The sequence below is a fragment of the Mustela nivalis genome (assembly GCF_964662115.1).
Source record: "Mustela nivalis genome assembly, chromosome: 5".
NCBI lineage: Eukaryota > Metazoa > Chordata > Mammalia > Carnivora > Mustelidae > Mustela > Mustela nivalis.
The window spans coordinates 94,663,917-94,683,768 of NC_139024.1; the positions used below are offsets into that span (position 1 = coordinate 94,663,917).

Genomic DNA, 19,852 nt, shown 5'->3' on the forward strand with positions numbered 1-19,852 from the left:
ATCTCATCGCGCTCCCATGGGCGCGCTTCTGATGACGTTAGGGCTGTACCGAGATGCCCGCCTCTCCCCACAGCTGCTTCCGGTTTCTACCCGCCCACTTCTGGTCTCCTTCGCTTTCAAAGCATTGGGCGGGAATTGCTCTGACAGTAGCTCCCTGGAGGATGGAAGAGGCGTCTTCGGTGAGTAGTGAAAGCTTTTAAACTGCTGGTGTGTCCAGCTTGCGGCATGGGTTTTGTGGCCAACGCGGTTGTGGCCGACTCCCCGGCTTGTCTCTCAGAAGGGTGAGATGATTTTCCAGATCTGCCCTTCGGGACCAAGGATTGAAGTATTTGATTTTCGCGAGGAGGCAGTGAAGTCCCGCACCTGGTTCCTGGGGTCTTCCCTCCTTTCCCCAGATCATCCTCATCCCGGTTCTTTTTTCCTTAATCTCCCCCGGCGGCCCGTAGGGAGGCCAAGTGCGGCCTTAGAGGTTAGTGTCACGGGCATTGACGTGATTGCGGTCGGCAGCGTCGCTAGCCCGAGGCAGGTAAACATCGCGTTATTTGTGTTTTGCCAAACTTGGTGCTTGCTCCTTGTGCTTACACTGAGGCCTCGGTTGAGCGACGTGGTTTCCATTTATTTCAGTAAACCGATAAGAAAATTAAGAGAATTTAGGATGCCTCCCTTTTCCCTACAGACTCCGGAGTAAATTCTTTGCTGTAGTATATAGTCTGGCTTCAAACTACCATTCCCGTCTTGTTTCTGTCGGTTACTCCCATACACGTTCAAGTCTCATACACGTTCAAGTCTCGTTGAATTTTCCCTGTGCCCGAACAGAACAGTTTCTTTTCAACTGTTCTGCCATCAGGCTCTTGCTACTTTCTCTTAAATACTTCATTCTTGGTCCTTCTGGCTAAATATTTAAAAATGTAATTCCGTGTTACTCCCCCCCCCCCCCGAGTACCATATATCATTACCCCCCCACACACACACACGTACAAATCAATTTGAGATAGTCATTCACTCATCTTTTATAACTTCTGTCACAAGATATATAACTTTATATAGTAATTGTTTTCATATCTGTCTCTACCCACTGTCACCGGGTTGTGGTTTCCCGTGGATCTAAAGCAGGGCAAAATGTCTATCCCTTTTACATTTGCATTAAAATTTCTATTTTGGTTCCTTTACAACTGGCCAGGTAGTGATAGAAAATTTTGACTCCTATTTATTGAATTCTTACCTTGTTCTAAGTGTTGTTCTAGGCACTTTATGTATTCTGTACAAAATTTTAGCTTCACAAAAGCCTTTAATGTTGGTGCTTTTAACTTTAACCCTTTTTACCAGTGGGGAAATTGAACAGATTTACTTGCCTAAGGTAGTACATCAGAGCCAGAATTTGGAATCAAGCCATTTATCCTTGGCCCTGACTTGCTCTTGGCAGTGGTTCTCAATCTGAGGTGCTTTAAGATCAGGAGACATTTAATAATGTTTGGGTTGTCACACCTTGGGGAAGGGAGGGTACTGGCAACTAGAGAACAGAAGTGCTGTAGAACACCTTACAGTTGATGGGACAGCCCCCACAACAAACAGTTATCCCATCCAAAATGTTGATAGTATCAAGCTTTAGAAAAGTTTTGTGCTATGGTTTATTGCCTCAAGTAGGTATGAATGAAAATGCTGCATTTTGTATTGCCGGTAGTAAAGGACCAACCTTTTTTTTTTTAATTTTTAATCAGCCACAACTGATTCTTTTGTACAATTCAACCAAAAATAATTGCTAATCAAACCCATAGAGTATATAACACCAAGAATGAAGCCTTATTTTAAGTTATAGACTTTGGGCGGTAGGCTATGTCAGTGGAACTTCATGAATTATGTACCACTGTGGTGTGGGAGGTTGGTAGTGGAGAAAGCTGGGATAATGAGGGGGTTCAGGGGATAGATGAGAAGTCTATATACTTGCTGCTTAATTTTGATGTGAATGTAAAACATTAAAAAAAAAAGTGGTGAGTTGTTTGTTTTGCTTTGTTTTAATGAATTCCTGGGGGTTGGGGCACCTGGGTGGCTCAGTTGGTTAAGCGACTGCTTGGGCTGCGGTCATGATCCTGGAGTCCCGGATGGAGTCCGGCATTGGGCTCCCAGCTCCACTGGAATGCTGCTTCTCCCTCTGATATTCTCTCCTCTCATTCTCTCTCTCACTATCTCTTTCTCAAATAAATAAATACAATCTTAAAAAAAAATTTACTGGGAAAATGACATTTAAAAAGAAAAAAAACAAACCCAATTATTTTATAATAAGATGCAACATACATAAAATTGTTGCCAAATTACGATAAAAATTTCTAAATGAATACTGTCAGTTTCTATGTTTAAAAGGACAATAGTAGTTTGTGAGTCATATTTAGAGTAGCACTAAATTACAGGTTATTGAATAAAGAGTATCAAGAAAAACTGATTAATAGAACCAAACTATAAATAAGTGCCAGGTGAGAGTTAGACACCAGAAGCACCCACAGACTTTTAGAGTAGAGTGGAGTGGTTAGGAGGCATGGAGAGTGGGCCACTCATGCTCTGAGAGGGTGGGCAGAGACAGGAAAGGAGAGCAGTTCAGGTAGAGGGCATACTGTATGCATTACTCAACGTGTGTTTGGAGAATCATCAAATCTAGCTAGAGAGAGAGTCTCATAAGGAGTAGTGGGAGAGAAGTATGGAACACCAGGCAGAGCTAGATTGTTAAGAACTGTAAATGGCATGGTAAAGAGTTGGATGCTGTATGGTAGGTATTGGGAAAGGATTTTTATTATTTTTTTAATTTAAAAAAAAAGTCATTTATTTTGTTCCAGAATTTGGAATCAGAAACAACTGTGGTTGTTTGGTAGGGCTGACTCTTGTCTTTTCCATGCAAGGTCAGCTGCCGCAGACTGGCTCAGGTATATGTACCAGGCTGGCAAGTTGGTACTAGCTATTGGCTGGGAGTTCAGCTGGAGCTCTTGCTGGGGCTTTCAGTTCCTCTCCATATTGGCCTTCGTCATAGCATGGTAGGTGGGGTCCAAGAGCAAATACTCCAAACATGAGCGTGTTGCAGCTGCTGGTCTCTTCATGTTTAGGCCAGTAAACTGGTCCAGAATCATTTTCACCATATTCTACTGCTCAAACAGCTACAGAGTCTGCCAAGATTTAAGATAAAAGGACATAGTCTCCATCTCTCAATAACAGGAATAAAAAGGAATTTGCAGCATTTTTAATCTACCAAATGGAGTTAGGACTAAATTTCAGCCCTCACTTGCTCCTTCACCTTCTTCATTGAATAACCTGTACAGCTATATGTATGGTAGCCCTTCAAGAGCTGTTATGTGGATTGGTTTTTAAGTCAGGGAAGAATAAGGGCATGGATGCCACGTTGAAAGAATTAGGCATTTTGGGAATATAACACAGGCTGGGTGTAAAGTACCACATTGTTCAAGACCGAGGTAAAGTGTAATTTACCAGGGCTTTTTGTAACTGATCTTACATGTAGTCCCCAAGTATAGTTGGTGATCTTTCAATTAATTATTTACCACTATTTTTGTTAATGTTACTTAAAAAAAAAAGCTTGAAACTTTATCTTTCAAAATTTGAAGAAATAGATTTATCCAAAGTATCTCCTTTATTGTTTCTCAATCTGCATATATAAATTATTAATCTAATTATCTCTGAACTTTTAGAAAAGGAATGGTGACTGGTATGTATCTAGTTGTATATGCCTAGAAAACGTGTGTGTGTGTGTGTGTGTGTGTGTGTGTGTGTAAAATGTATATACTACATATATGTATGTGTGTGTATACAGGCATACCTCATTTTATCACACTTAACAGATACTTTGATTCTTATAAATTGAAGGTTTGTGGCAATTCTACATCAGCAAGTCTTTTGACTCCATGTTTCCAACAGCATTTGCTGACTTCTGTCTGTTACATTTCAGGAATTCTTGCAAGATTTTAGAATCTTCCATTATTATTATATTTGTTATAGTGATCTGTGATCAGTGACTGACTTTCTGAAAGCTCAGATGATAGTTAGCATTTTTCAGCTTTATGTATATTTTTTAGACATAATACTATTGTACACTTAGTAGACTACTGTATAATGTAAACATAACTTTTACATGCAAATCAAACCAAAAATTTCATTTGACTCACTTTATTGCAATATTCGCTTTATTGTTGTCATCTAGAACAGAACCTGCAATATCTCTGAGGTATGCCTGTACATATGCACACGTGTGCATGCACACACATGCACACACACACACACACACCCCTCCATGTATACTGTACCTAACTTCTAAGCTTTCTATTCCTTAAGGTCTAATGCAAGAATAAACTATTCTGTTCCTTTTAACAATAATGAATTTGGTGATAAAGGACTATTAGATATGGAAAAGGAGTCATTTTAAATGTTGTCATTGACAACATTCACACTTCTGTGCCTGTTTTGTAATTTGTGGAAGGACAGAATAATCAGTATAATTTTTCTGTGCTTTTTAAAAATGCAATGGCAGAGTTTTAGCTTAAAATCTTATGAGTGACTTTTCCACTTGAATATCCATAGCATAGATTCGTAGTGTGGATCCTTAAGATTATCTCCTTTCATCTTTGGCATAAGTCGAATGAGAAATCTATTAGGCTTAAAATAAAAAGACCTGAGTATTAATCTTCAAGTTAATATTATATGTGACCAGAGTAAAACAATTCAATATTTTATATTTCCATTTTTTTTATCGAAACATGGAAATAATGTTATTGTATGGGGTAGTATAAAGTAAGAGATGCAAAAGAACTTACACATGATTTTTTTAAAGCCATAAAAATAGAAGAAATTTCTAGGAATGAAACTGAATTAGATACACTTACTTTAATAATAAGCAATGATACTTGTTTTAAAATATGTTTAAATGTTCTAAAAACAATGCTTCCCCAAAACTTTCATTATGATTTTTTTAAAGAATATTTGGAACATTTATAGGTAGTTCTTTTTTTTCTTCTTTTTTTCTTTTTTTTCATCAGAGAGAGAGGGAGCACAAGCAGAGGAAATAGCAGGCAGAGAGAGAAGAAGGCTCCCCACTGAGCAAGGAGGGCCTGAAGTGGCACTAGATACCAGGAACCAATGATCACGACCTGAGCTGAAGACAGCCACTTAACTGGCTGAGCCACCCAGGCGTCTCTATACATAGTTCTTTTTAACAAAATATTCGGCAAGCTTAAACTTATTTTTGTGTCCTTTTTATCTTCACAGATTTTTTGAAGCACTATTAAAATTGTTCTGTTTAGATCAAGATGTCTAGCAAAACAAGTTCTTCCAAGAAAAGGTCTCAACAGTTAAAAAGAAACCCAAAAAGAAAAATTAATGATGAGGAAGTGGAGTTACCAGGGAAAAAGGTAATGAAAATACCGAGTTTATCTTTCAGAACTTTTTGATTAAAAATGTCATTTGAGGGGCGCCTGGGTGGCTCAGTGGGTTAAGCCGCTGCCTTCGGCTCAGGTCATGATCTCAGGGTCCTGGGATCGAGTCCCGCATCGGGCTCTCTGCTCAGCAGGGAGCCTGCTTCCTTCTCTCTCTCTCTCTCTGCCTGCCTCTCAGTGTACTTGTAATTTCTCTCTGTCAAATAAATAAATAAAATCTTTAAAAAATAAAAATAAAAATAAAAACAATAAAAATGTCATTTGAGGAATATGTGAAGACTAAAGGTCAGTTTGAGTACAAATTATAATAATTCATATCATTATGTGGGAGCTATTGCAACATAATTTATAAAAATTCTTAGATGAAAATTGTTTATTTCAATTTCTAAAGATACTGATTATAGAATTCTTTGTTGAGGAGAGGGTCATGGGACATTGCTAAGGTGTTTGAATGTGAAGACTAGGAGTAAAGTGTGTATACTTTACTTGAAATCTGTCAATTGGTGGAAGAGGTTTTTATTAACAGAAAAATTACCTTGGGAGGAATGAGCTGCTTTCTGCCATAATTTTGCCTCTCTCACAAAAGAATATTTAAAATGTAAAAAATTTTGTTGTGATTTATCCTATATTAGGCACTGCCTGTGTTTTTTGCAGGTAAAGTATATAACACTATTTCATAGGCAAAATGACTGAAGATTTCTTTAACATATTCTTAGACACAGGGCACCTACATGTCTCGTTCAATTAAGCATTCCACTCTTGATTTTGGCTCAGGTCATGGTTTCCTGGGTAGTGGGATCAAGACCTGAGTAGGGCTCTGCACTCAGCAGGGAGTCTGCTAGAACGATTCTCTATCTCTGCTCCTACCCCCAATTGTGAGCTCTCTTACTCTATCTAAAATAAATAAAAATAAATCTTAAAAAGAAAATTATTGGAATTCTCTTGTGCTTTATTACCATTGTCCAGAAATTGTTTTAGTATATCCTCTGTCTGTGAAATCACACCCTTTCTTTGTAAAAGTGGCAATATACTTTTTCTGTCTAGCCAGAAGATATATGAATACTCTTCAACATACATGAAAAATATATTGCAAAAGCAGTATCTTTTTATCTGATGTTTAATTATGTGTGCATGTTCTTTTCTCTAGGTTAGAAACACAGCAAAGAATAAAAATCCAAAGCATCTGCTTACTGAAGGTATTTATTTTCCATATCTTATTTAATTTGTCTGTCTCAAGCTGTCTATATTCATGAAAAAATTCTCAGCTTCTTGTTTATGAGCTGTACAAAAGCAAAAGATAGTAGGGGCTCCTGGGTGGCATAGTCAGTTGAGTGTCTGACTCTTCAGTTTGGCTCAGGTTGTGATCTCAGGGTCATGAGATCAGAGCCCCATGTGGACTCTGCTCTCAGTGAGGAGTGTACGAGTGTGCTTGGGACTTTCTCCCTGTCCCTCCCCACCCCACCCCACCCCACATGTGTTCTCTTTGTCTCAAATAAATAAATAAATATTTTTTTTTAAAAAATCAAAAGATAGTAATAAAGCTATATTCTCATTTTTGCAAGAATAAGTAATACTGGTTAGACAGTAATTTTGGTCAGCTGCAATTTTACTTAACCGCCTCAAGCAAAATATTGAGTAAGGTTCTAAATTGATAAGAACTAGAGAAAATCAAAGTGTCCCACAATCTGAATTATTACTGATCTATGATATATAGACACACCTACTGATTTCTCTTTAAAACAGATATACTTCTGTCCTACCACTATTGCATAGATTAGTTTGGGGCTACTGTCTACTTTTGTTTGTAGTAAATTAATTTGGAGTGGTCATCTTTCCTTAGGCATCACTTTATTGAGGAATTCCCTCTCTCTCCTCAGCAACACCAAGCTAGGAAGCTATACTTCCATAGTTCACAGTGTACTTTTTCTTTTGTAATGCTTTGAATACCTGTAATGATAATTATTTAGTTTCCCTTCTCTCCAAAACTAATCGTAGTATGAGCCAATAGTGTATCTCCTTTGTTTATCCCTTAAAAGTAGAACAATACCAATAACCAAGTAGACACTGAATATTTTGTTCCAGTTGCCATTCAGCATTTGGTAGAAATAGCTTTCTAGTCTTCTTAGTGAAGCTCTTTAATTTAGGTCATTTCTGGGAATCAGACTTTTATATTGAATCCTAATAATTGTAGCCTGCTTCTTCATTTAGAATTGCCTTGAGTTTGTATATGCAGTATCAGTTAGTAGTATTTTAGTTAACATAATATTAGACAGCATATCATGCTCAACACCTGGCATATTATGTCTATGCAATAAAAAGGAAATTCAGCAGTTTGTGCAGTTTCATAATATTTTGGTTCTCATACTTCTATTAGCTTTTTAAAATAAATTTATACTTGAATCAATTTTTAAGTAGAAACATAAAACTTCAAGATTGACCTAGTCTCTTCTTTTACCAGTAACAAGACAAACAGAGCATACTGATCTAAAACAGGTTCGGATAACATCCGACAAGAGAAAAACCTGGCAGCCTCTTTCAGAGAGTAGTAGAGAACATTTGCAAACTATGATGGATTCAGTAATAATGTAAGTATGAAAGGTTTCCATTTCCCCCTTGATCTCTACTTATATGTTTCCCATAGAAACATATTTCCTTAGAAACATTTCTTTTTAAATGTCATTTATTTTATGGTGATAAGATGTTTTTCTGAAGAATATAATGTCTTTTTGATGCTGTTAGCCTTATGCAGGAAGTCATTGTTAATTTCAGAAGCTTAGGATTCCATCAGTAAAAGAAAAGTGAAGTCTGTGTTGCATGACCTGCTACCTGTAAACTTTAAACTTGTTCTGTCACTAGGGCTACTTTAAGAAGTTGAGTTCCAGTTGACACTTAATATGTAAGCTACCATAGTGGGGATCAAAGAAAGTAAGACAGGATTCTGCCATCAAGAAGCTGAACTCATCTAAATTAATTATAATTATAGAATGTAATAAGAACTTTGATTGTACCTTTGCTTAAAATTGTATTTCAATAAATAAATGTGTGAAACAAAATAAATAAAATAGTAGCAAGCTATTTTCATTACATAAAATTATAATCCTGATATCAAAACCTGAAAAAAATAGATTATATGTACAAATACATACCCTGAAAACTATTAAACTCCTTTCACTAATAATATAGATGTAGAATTACTAAACTAGAAATAGAATCCAAATGTATATCTAAAGAATAATTAACACTAAACAAATAAAATTTAGTTTAGGAACCCAAAGATTACTTTAGGAAAGCTATCAAAACAGCATAACAGATTAAACTAGGAAAACATAATGTGATATTTTAATATTTGTTCTAAACCATTTGCTGGATTCAATATTAATTCCTTATTTAAGAATAAAACTAAACAAAACAAAAAAACTCTTTAAAGAACAAGAATGTAAGGATGCTTCCTTAACATGACAAAGATTGTCTATCTGGAGCCTACAGCAAGTATTCTACATAATGACAAAATCCTAGAGGCTTTCTCAGTAAAATCAGGAATAAAACTTGGGGAGGAAAGTGTATTTGATATAAAATAAAAAGTGGTTAATTCTGCTTGGCTAGCAAGGAGGGGCACTTGAAAGAATGCAGGGGGAAAAGTAAACACATTATATTCACTGTGTTTCAAACTAGTATTCATTCATTTTTTTTTCTTTTCTAGAGCAATTTTGAGTAATAATGTTAGAGAAAATGAACGAGTTCAGTATCATCTTAACTATCTGAAGAAAAGGTAATGTTATGCAATAGTTTTTTTATAAAATATAAAAATATACTTTTAAAATAAAATTAGTGAAAGTCTGATCTGTTCTATGTTACCAGAACAGACATTTGTGGGATATAAATTTTTTCTTTCATGTTGGGTTTTTTGTTTTTGTTTTTGTTGTTGTTTTAAGAAGGTGAATGACTTGGAAATATATACTCTAAACTGCTGCTGCACGCAGTTATGAAATAAGTTAAGAGAATTTATTAAAAAAATGAGTCTGAAAATCACAAATACCTACTTCTACAATTCATTTTTTTGTATTGGGATTTGAAAAGATATTATGTCAACTTTAACTCCATCTTCATTTTTAGCAATATGAAGTTAATGGTTTACCATTCTTATCTGAGATTTACTCCATTACTATTTTTTCACTTCAGATATTATATTAGTTTATTTTCATAAGCAGCAAGTGTAATTTTCCAGGGTATTACTTATCTTCATCTTGTGGCAATTCACAAATGGAAGTTTCTTTTCAAGTGCTTTTAAAGTCACACTGCTGCCAAAGATATCAGTGACTACTATTTGCATAACTTTTCCCTCTTTTTTTTTCTTTTCTTTTCTTTTCTTTTTTTTCTTTTCTTTTCTTTTCTTTTCTTTTCTTTTCTTTTCTTTTCTTTTCTTTTTTCTTCTCTTCTCTTCTCTTTCCTTTTCTTCTCTTTTCTTTTTCTTCTTTTCTCTTTTCTTTTTAAGATTTTTATTTATTTACTGGAGAGAGAGAGACAGAGAGAATGAGTGGGGAAAGAGGCAGTGGGAGAGGGATAAGCAAGCTCCCCACTGAGTGGATCCCAGGACCCTGAGATCATGACCCAAGCCAAAAGCAAAGCTGCTTAACTGACTGAGCCACCCAGGCACCCAACTTTTTCTTTTAATATCTTAGTTTCAGGTTTGCCTGAAAATAGTAGACTAGTTTCTAGTCTAGTCTAGTTTACTAGTTTCTAGTCTAGTCTAGACTAATTTCTAGTCTAGTAAACTAGAGCTAGTAGACTTCTTGGGAAGTCTGAGCAAAAATTCTCCTTACTTTAAGTATAATTTCAACAGTAACAAAACAGAAAGGGTGGATGGGAAGGGGAGTTTGTATAGAGATTGAAGAGATTGAAGAAGGACTGCTAGAAGCGGACCTGCAACCTGCTTATGGGAATGATAGTCTAATATTAAAAGGGAAGGAGTGTACTAAAAACCCAGTGTATAAGCTAATACATAATAAAAGTGTAGCTATTTATTGCCTTTTAATAGAGAACAAATAAGTCATATTTGGTGTGTAAATGAGAATATTTTAGTACAATTAGATTTGCAGGATTCTTAAAAAATCTTATTAAAATAGAAGTGTAACATGAATACACCCTACTATGTCAACAACACCTAATCATCTTTCATAACATTTTTCTATAGAGCAGACTTTCTTAAAATCTGTTTCTCTAAAAACCGTAGTGTCTAACCCATTCAGTTTGACTAGCAGCCCTGTTTTGTTTGTCTGATCATGAGTCTGCCCAATAGAAAAATGTTATGAATGATGATTAGGTGTAGTTGATGTATTCATGTAACACTTTTATTTTAATAAGATTTTTTAAGATTTCTGCAAATATAACCTCTGTTTACAACATGTAGAATAGTGAGTGACCCTTTCACAGAATTAACTTGATAAACTTGTAGAAGAAATTGTTCATAAATGGATCATTATTTTAGTTTAGAAATCAAGAACTTATGCCTCTTAGGAATGGTTATAGACACACATTTTTATTATTATTATTATTATTACTTTGTAAAGATTTATTTTAGGGGGAGAGAGGTGAAGAGTAAGTGAGGACATGGGCAGAGGGAGAGAAACCCAAGCAGACTCCATGCTGAGTGCAGAGTCATATGTAGGGGCTTGATCCCAGGACCCTGAGATTATGACCTAAACGGATATCCAGAGCTGGGCGCTTCAGAGACTGAGCCACCCAGGTGCCCTACAGCTTTTTATTCTTAAATGTGATGCCCTTCCTAATGATTGGATAACTGAGGTTTGTCCCAACAGTTTGATGAAAATTCTGATTGGTGCAGCTTTATATTACCTGCTTCTTTCTTTTTTCTTTACAAAAAATAATATTTTGAGTAAGATCCTAGAAAGATGAGTTTTGTTTTCCACTATTTATACCTGCAAATCTTAAATAATAGGGTTTTTGAGAACTCCAGAATGTTGCTATTAAGAAGAAGCAACCAAATTTAGATTTTCCTCCTTAATCTCTTCCTCCTGGAATCTAAGAATTCAAGCTTTTAGGAAAGCTGTATTGCTTTCTGCTACCAGTGAGGGTAGTGATAGGTTAGTTTCCATTGGCAATCTAACCTACCCAGTTTGAAGGAAGATTTTATAACCTTGCTATATTTTGTTAACTTTTTTGTTTTTAATTTGGTTTTTTAAATTTTCTTTTTATTTTTTCTTCTATTCTTTCCTTTATTTACATATTTAGAGAGGATTCCTTAACTTTAATACTGCACAGTATTCATGTTGATTGTCCTTTTTTTTTAAGTTTGACTAATATGCAGTTTTCTTTTTTTAAAAAATTACATATAATGTATTATTTTTTTCAGGAGTACAGGAATGTGATTCATCAGTCTTACACAATACACAGCCCTCACCAAAACACATACCCTCCCCATCCCCCAGCCACCCTATCCCCCCCACCTCCCTCCCCTCCTAACCCTCTGTTTGTTTCCTAAGATTAAGTCTCTTATGATTTGCCTCCCTCTCTGGTTTCATCTTGTTTCATTTTCTCCTCTCTATGCCAGCTATCCTCTGCCTTGTTTCCTAAATTCTGCATATCAGTGAGACCATATGATAGTCTTTTTCTGATTGACTTACTTTGCTTAGCATAATGCCCTCTAGTTCCATCCATGTCTTTGCAAATGGCAAGATTTCAATTTTTTGATGACTGCATGATATTCCATTGTGTTATCCATTCATCTGTCAGTGGACATCTGGACTTTTTCCCTAGTTTGGCTATTGTGGACATTGCTGCTATAAACATTGGTGTGCAGGTACCCCTTCGGATCACTGTATTTGTATCTTTGGGGTAAATATCCAGTAGTGTAATTGCTGGGTCATAGACATGTTGATTATACTTCTAAACAAAGCACTTTAATCTTAACATTTTATTTGCCTTAAACTCTGTAGGACTCACTTATCTTTTAAAATCATTGTTAGAGTAACTAATACAGAGTTCTTTTCATTGGTCGTATTATCTAAGACAACTGAAATATAGAGTTCAGTGTCATAATTATGACTTACAGAGTAGTGTTTTATCTCTTAACCAGCTATTCACAATCAGTGATAGAATTATGTGCTATACTATATACTAGTCTAGGAAATATATTCAGAAGATACAAGGAATGTTTTATTTTAAAATATATTTAAATGAGGGTGCCTGGGTGGCTCAGTTGGTTAAGCAACTGCTTTTGGTTCAGGTCATGATCCTGGAGTCCCCGGATCGAGTCCCACATTGGACTCCCTGCTCAGCACAGAGTCTGCTTCTCCCGCTGACCTCTCTCATGTTTTCTCTCTCTCTCTCTCTCAAATAAATAAATAAATAAATTTAAAATATGTTTAAATGAAATTATATAAATATATATAATAAAATTGATTAGTGTGTAAAACAGAAATTTCTCCTTTCATGAAACAACTTAAGTGCTACATGATTTGAAGTAAATCTTAATAACTCAAAAGGCTAAAAGATAATGTGTCACGGCTTTTTAATGGGTGAGTCACTGCTAATGTTAGCTACTGTTAATAAAGGAATATGATAGTCCTTGAGAATATGAGGACAGAAAAAAGATAGCAGCAAACACAATTCAAAACACAACAAAACAAAATAAAAATAGTACTTAAAAAAGTAAATGTAATTTTTTTTTATTATTCCTAAGATTGCTACAACTATGTGAAACCCTTAAAGTCCCTCCCAAAAAGCTGAAAGATTTAACTAACGTATCAAATCTACTGAAAATGGAAAGAGCACGGCACAGAGCTAATGAAGAAGGTCTGGCATTATTGCAGGTATGAAATTTGAACAGGGAGTCCATAATTAGAGAGTTAGGAGAAAGAGGAAGAGAATAAGAACTTTTTTAACTATCATGATAGTCTCTGAATAATAAATACTAGATCTTAGAACAGGGTTTTCATTAAATTCTTCTTTTATACTAATTGTTATTATTGTATGGCTAACATGTAACTAGGGCTTTCTGTGTTCTAGGCACTGCTCTAGGCACTTGTAGTTATATCCCTTAATTCTCAAAACAACTTCAAGATGTGTGTGCTATATGATCTCATTATACAAATGTGAAAAAGAGACCTATTTTTAGCTGAACCTTAGACAAACTGCTTAAAGTTAATGATGCACATCTTAGTCCAACTGCCAATTCTGATTCTCAATCATTATCTTGCAGAAGATAATGGGAGATAACATGAGGTATTATGACGAACTTCAGGCTTTTAGTTAGTGGATACTTGAACAGTTAAGAGAAACAAACGTACAGGGCTTATCAAGTACTTATTAAGACTAAAGTTGATTAGACCATATATCCCTTATATCCCATATATCCCATTTCAAAGTAGTTTGTAGATGATGGCCCTTGGGTCTTTGTTAGCAATTTAGAAAATGCAGGATTGATAGTTATGCAAGGAATGCATCCCCCAGGGATTTCTAATAATTCAAAAATCACAATTTATTCCAGTTTTTCCATATGATTGAGAATAACATTGGATGCATTAGACTCTGAGCAACAAATTTACATATATTATAAATTAATAATATATATTATAACTTATGTGTATTATAAATTAATAAATTGCATATATTATAAATAGAAACTCACTTTCTTCTTAGTGTGAGGTTATGTTGAATTTTTTTCCTGTTACTACTTTTCAAGAGGATATTTGCAGCACTGATACTAGTTCCACCATGTAATAAACAGTTGGATATCATTGACTTAGTTTTTTTTTTATTTCAACTTTATTGGGCTAAAATTATAATTTGAAGTATACATTGTAGTGATTTGATATATGTACACATTGTGAAGGACTCCCTCATCTGGTAAATTAACACATCCTTCACCTCACATTATTTATTTTTTATTTTGTGTGTGTTAAGAACACTTAAGTTCTCTCTCATCAAATTTTTAAGTATACAGTACAGTATTATCAGTTATGATCACCTTGTTTTTCACATTAGATCATCACACCTCCTTCATCTTATAGCTGAAAATTTATACCTTTTACTAACCTCTCCTTATTTTCTCCACTCCCAGCCCCTGGTAATCATGTTCTTACTCTTTTTTACATTTTAAATATTCTTTTGTGAGAGAGGCAAAATTATGGCAGAAAGCAGCTCATTCCTCCCAAGGTAATTTTTCTGTTAATAAAAACCTCTTCCACCAATTGACAGATTTCAAGTAAAGTATACACACTTTACTCCTAGTCTTCACATTCAAACACCTTAGCAATGTCCCATGACCCTCTCCTCAACAAAGAATTCTATAATCAGTATCTTTAGAAATTGAAATAAACAATTTTCATCTAAGAATTTTTATAAATTATGTTGCAATAGCTCCCACATAATGATATGAATTATTATAATTTGTACTCAAACTGACCTTTAGTCTTCACATATTCCTCAAATGACATTTTTATTGTTTTTATTTTTATTTTTATTTTTTAAAGATTTTATTTATTTATTTGACAGAGAGAAATTACAAGTACACTGAGAGGCAGGCAGAGAGAGAGAGAGAGGAGGAAGCAGGCTCCCTGCTGAGCAGAGAGCCCGATGCGGGACTCGATCCCAGGACCCTGAGATCATGACCTGAGCCGAAGGCAGCGGCTTAACCCACTGAGCCACCCAGGCGCCCCTCAAATGACATTTTTAATGCCTCCTCCTCTCTCTCTGCCTGTCTCTGCCTGCTTGTCATCTCTGTCTGTCAAATAAATAAAATCTTAAAAAAAAAAAAAAAAAGAACAGAGCCATAGGATTTCACAACCAGAGTTAGCATAAGAACATATAAAAATAAGGACAAAAATAGCAATCCACAGATAACAAAAGCATGCTAAAAGCGTGTGTTCACAAAACAGATGAACACTAACCTAATTCTTAAGCAAACTGAAAGAAATTCAGAAAAACAATAGAGGGTATGGAAAAAATCATAAATCGGCATTAGACATACTAAAAACTGAAGCCACAGAATTTAGGGAAAAATTACAAGTAAAGAAAAAGCTTTTCAGATTCTACATTAGAAGAATTAAAGCAAATGTAACAAATAAATGCTTAAATAATAGTAAAGGAGAAAATTTTAAGAATCAAAAAGAAACATTTTTTTTTGAAGTTGAGAAAAACTGACAAAGTAAAAGCTCAGCATAGAAGATATGGCATAGGAATAGTAGGGCTACCAAAAGAAGATAACCAAAGCAATGGACCAATATAAATATTTTTTTAACCACAATGGAAATTTTTAGTCCTTATTATATTAACTTTTCTTTATTCATTGTTGTTATTCATTCCCTCTATAGTGGGTTGAATGGTGTCCCCAAAAATGATATGCCCAAGTCCTAGCCCTGGAACCTATAATGTGTCCTTATTTGGAAAGAGAGTCTTCCCAGATATAATTAAAGATCTCAAGATGAGATCATCCTGGATTATCTTGGGTAGGTCCTAAATACAAAGACTCAAGTCCTTAAAGAGACAAAAGTGTCCTTAATAAGAGGAGACATGGAAGAAAAGGCTGTGTGAAAAATGCAGAGATTGGAGCAAGCAGCTACAAGGAAGTCTGGGAGAGGCTGGAAGAGGCAAGAGAGGATTCTCCCTCAGAGATTTCAGGGGGAGCACTATCCTGCCCACACCTTGCTTTGGACAACTGCTCTCCAGAGCTGTGAGAGAATAAATTTCTGATTTCAGACACCAAGTGCGTGGCAGTTTTTTGGGCAGGCACAGTAAACTAATACATGTGGTAACACACATTGGTACTGGACAGGACTCTCTAAAATCCAAAAACCAAATCACAGAAAGTTCAGGACCGAGGAACAGGTTAAACCTGACCCACAAATTCTGCAAAGCAAACTATCTAGTTTCCTGTACAAATCAATAGGAAAGAACAACAACAACAACAAAAAATGGACTGGAAAACTATACATGAAAGGAGACTTTATATGCACTTCCTAGAATTAGAATGGCCAAAATCTAGAACGTGGACAACAACAAAGGCAGATGAGGATGTGGAGCAATAGGAATTCTCATAGCTGGTGGGAAATGCTAAATGACACAACCAGTTTAGAGTACAGTTTGGCAGTCTCTTACAAAATGAAACCTCTTACACATGATACAGCCATTATACGCCTTGGTATATTGTCATGAATGTTGGTATATTATACATGGATGTTTGAATATTGCACATGGATATTTGTGGCGGCTGTATTCATAATTGCCAAAAATTGGAATACCAAGATGTCCTTCATTAGGTGAATGGATAAATAAATGTGGGATATCAGACAATGGAATATTATTCACCACTAAAAAGAAATAAGCTATTGGTCCTAAAGAGACGTGGAGGAACCTTAAGTGCATATTATAAATCACAAGTGAAAGAAGCAAAACTGAAAAGCCTCCATCCATACTGTATGACTGCCACTATGTGATGAGTTAGAAAACGCAGAACCGGAGAATAAAAAGATGAGTGGTTGCCAGGGGTGTGTTGAGGCTTAGAGATGGATAGGCACAGCACAGCAGATTTTTAGGCCATCTGTCCTTGGGCTCTGCTGTATTCACACAGGTCTACCAGGATCTCTGACTGTAGCAGTTTTGCTAAATTATGCAGGAAATATTCTTGTACATGGGTTGTATCTCCTTCCATGGAAATTAAATCTCCATGTAATGAATTAGTATGTTGGTAAATTAGGTTCTCGGAAGTTTGTTTTGCAAAAGGAAAATAATTTACCAGTTTCTTCTAAAAATTTTTCAGTATATCTGGTATTTAAGAAATATGTATATTAATACCTATTTGGGTTTTATTTAATACTGTATTTAATTTAAAACATTAACTTTCTGATCTCTTACTCAGGAAGAAATAGATAAAATAGTCGAAACCATAGAGTCAACAACTGGGAATATTCAGAGCCTAAAGAACAAAATTCAGGTTCTGACAAGTGAAGTGGAAGAAGAGGAGGAGAAAGTAAAACAGGTAATTGTTTAATGATGCATATCTTGAGTCTGGATAAGTTTTTTAATGCTTATCTCTCAGTAAGACAACTTTTGAATGTAAGAAGAGAGGAATCAGCCTTTTGAAATGATCTGTAGCTTTCTTTTTCTACTTCAGATGTTTCAAATAGGTAGTGGGATACTCTGTCTTCCAGAACTTTCTCAGAAGAGTCTCAGAGCACCCACACTTCAGGTAAATGCTAATTTGCCATATCAGCTATATCATCAGTTGTGAATTGCATATATAAAACTATAATATCCTTTTCCTTTTTCTAAAGACAAATGAAATCTATGATACGTTTGTAGGCACATTATTTTTCTGACTTGACAGAATAGTTTGAACATCTTATTTTGTGAGCATCTTTCATGTGGATCTCTCATTCTTATCAATAACTGTATAACATTGCATTTTACCATACTATAATTTGTGAATTACTGGTGGAAATAAATGATTTTGCAGTTACAAATAATACTCAGTATTGCTTGTATATGTATCTTTAGATATTTGTGTGGTTGTAACTGCAAGGTAAATTTCTGGAAGTAAATTCCAATAGTTGAGTTTGTTTATGCTTCTAATAATGGCCTATAACTCTTCATGAAATAATGTTGTGTTATTTGTAGCAGACTATATACTGGGCTCTGTTTTCACAGGTTCCCGGTAGCTATTATGGTATAAATGTTTATGGTGGTAGAAATTCTACAAGTTTCTCAAAAATAACTTAAAATAGTCCTATCTGTAATCCATTTAGAGTGAAAGGAAAGGGAATAGACAGAGGTAAAACAGAATAATACAAATTTGAAAGAATAGGAATATGGTGTTATATGTCAATTATATCTCAGTTTTTTAAAAATTTTAAACTAATTGTGCTATTATACCCACAGAAAGAAATTTTGACATCAATTCCAAACCATGAAGCTCTTCTGAGAGATGTAGATATTCTCCATAACTCATCCCAGATGAAAAATATGTTAACTTTCATTGAAGAAGCCTATAAGAGACTGGATGCCCTTTAAGAGTTTTTTAGTCTGTTCTGTATTAATTTAAAGTTTATGAGTTTGTAAAACTTAGCCTATGATGATACCTCTGAAGCTGAGGCTTCTTTGGGATTTATTTTCACCATACACTTAAAATTAGCCTCTGTATATCTATTAGCATCTAATGTAGTTCTAAACACTGTTTTTAATTGTTGTCAAATCTAGCAACTCACATTTCTGTTGCTGTTTATCCAGTGGTTTTCCTGAGCTGCTCTCTAATGATTTACAAAGGCTGAATGGAGTTCTTTTATTGATTAGTGCCGAGGAACTGTGATACTATAATGCAATATATGGAAAGTGTGTAGAGTGCCTAGCACATAAAAACACAATTGTTTGCAATCATTATTATTTAGTTCATAACTTGTATTTTCTGTCTGGTCATCTGGAGCTTGAGAAATCCCCAAATGCTTTTATTCTTTTACATGACCCTCTAGACCTTTTGTGACATAATTAAGATTTCCTAGGTGTCTTTACCTTTGGGAGTAGCATGAACATTTTATTTCTTTGGTTGGATTATTGACTAGATGATGAATATTTTCCACTGTCATCAAAGCATACTTTCATTTAAAAGGAACCTAAACACATTTATTCCCTTAAAAGAAAAACCAAACAAAAAACCCCTTTCTGCAAACCTTTTCTCATTGTAATAATAATGTTAGGAATTAGTTGGACAGTTAGGTGGTCTGGACCAGGGTCCCCAACAAGAAAACATGGAAATAGGACAGCTAAGACAAAACAGTACAAACATCCTATTTTGCACTAGCATTTTGTTTTGCAGCCTTTGTAGAAATGACTTTTGCAAGATGTTTTAAAATGAAACAAAGCATCTGTCACTATCACGAACTGGGGCAGTTAAGACATAAGTCCCCATATGTTACCCAAAAAGGCCATCATCACATAAACATTAACCTAATAGGTAGACAGATGCGTTGCTACTGTGGTTGCTTAAAATATTTCTCCAAAAGTGCTCATAAAAACCCCTAGACTTAGAAACTCCAATGCAACCCTCTTGGGTCCCCTCCCTCTTTGGGAGTTTTGTACTATCGCTCAATAAACTCTGCTTTGCTGGTTACCAGTCTTCGTCTGGTCTACCTCTTCATTCTTCATAGTGGCATGGCCAAGAACCTTGGGCATTAAAGGAAAAGATATTCCGAAATATTTTCTTGGGAGTTCATCCAGGATCTCCACCAGCATAAAGGACATCTAACTGTGTATAGCAGAAAGCATCTCTCTCTCCATTTTGTTAAAACAGTGGACACCCATCAGCCACATAAGAGTGGATTAGCATGCCTGCCATTCTCAAATCTCTGGTGACAGGCTCTCTGGGCTCCTTTCTGATTGATCCCCCAACATAAGTTGGGAATATCAGTAAAGTGAGGACT

The 19,852-nt window shown here is 35.2% G+C and overlaps 1 protein-coding gene across 2 annotated transcripts; it reads left to right on the forward strand.

The window, feature by feature from the left end:
- The first annotated feature begins 45 nt into the window (after positions 1–45).
- On the forward strand, positions 46–19,547 carry LOC309864340 (centromere protein Q-like). 2 transcript variants are annotated; one of them, XM_082729745.1, is made up of 9 exons: positions 46–179; positions 5,257–5,399; positions 6,571–6,619; positions 7,917–8,008; positions 9,124–9,192; positions 13,123–13,252; positions 17,299–17,418; positions 17,554–17,628; positions 18,318–19,017. In XM_082729745.1, exons 2-9 carry the CDS (start codon positions 5,368–5,370, stop codon positions 18,447–18,449), a joined length of 699 nt encoding a protein of 232 aa, XP_082585871.1. In that variant the 5' UTR covers positions 46–179; positions 5,257–5,367; the 3' UTR covers positions 18,450–19,017. The 2 variants fall into 2 exon arrangements, with proteins under 2 accessions (XP_082585871.1, XP_082585870.1); XM_082729744.1 differs by having other exon boundaries at positions 53–179; positions 7,882–8,008; positions 18,318–19,547.
- The last annotated feature ends 305 nt before the right edge of the window (positions 19,548–19,852 follow it).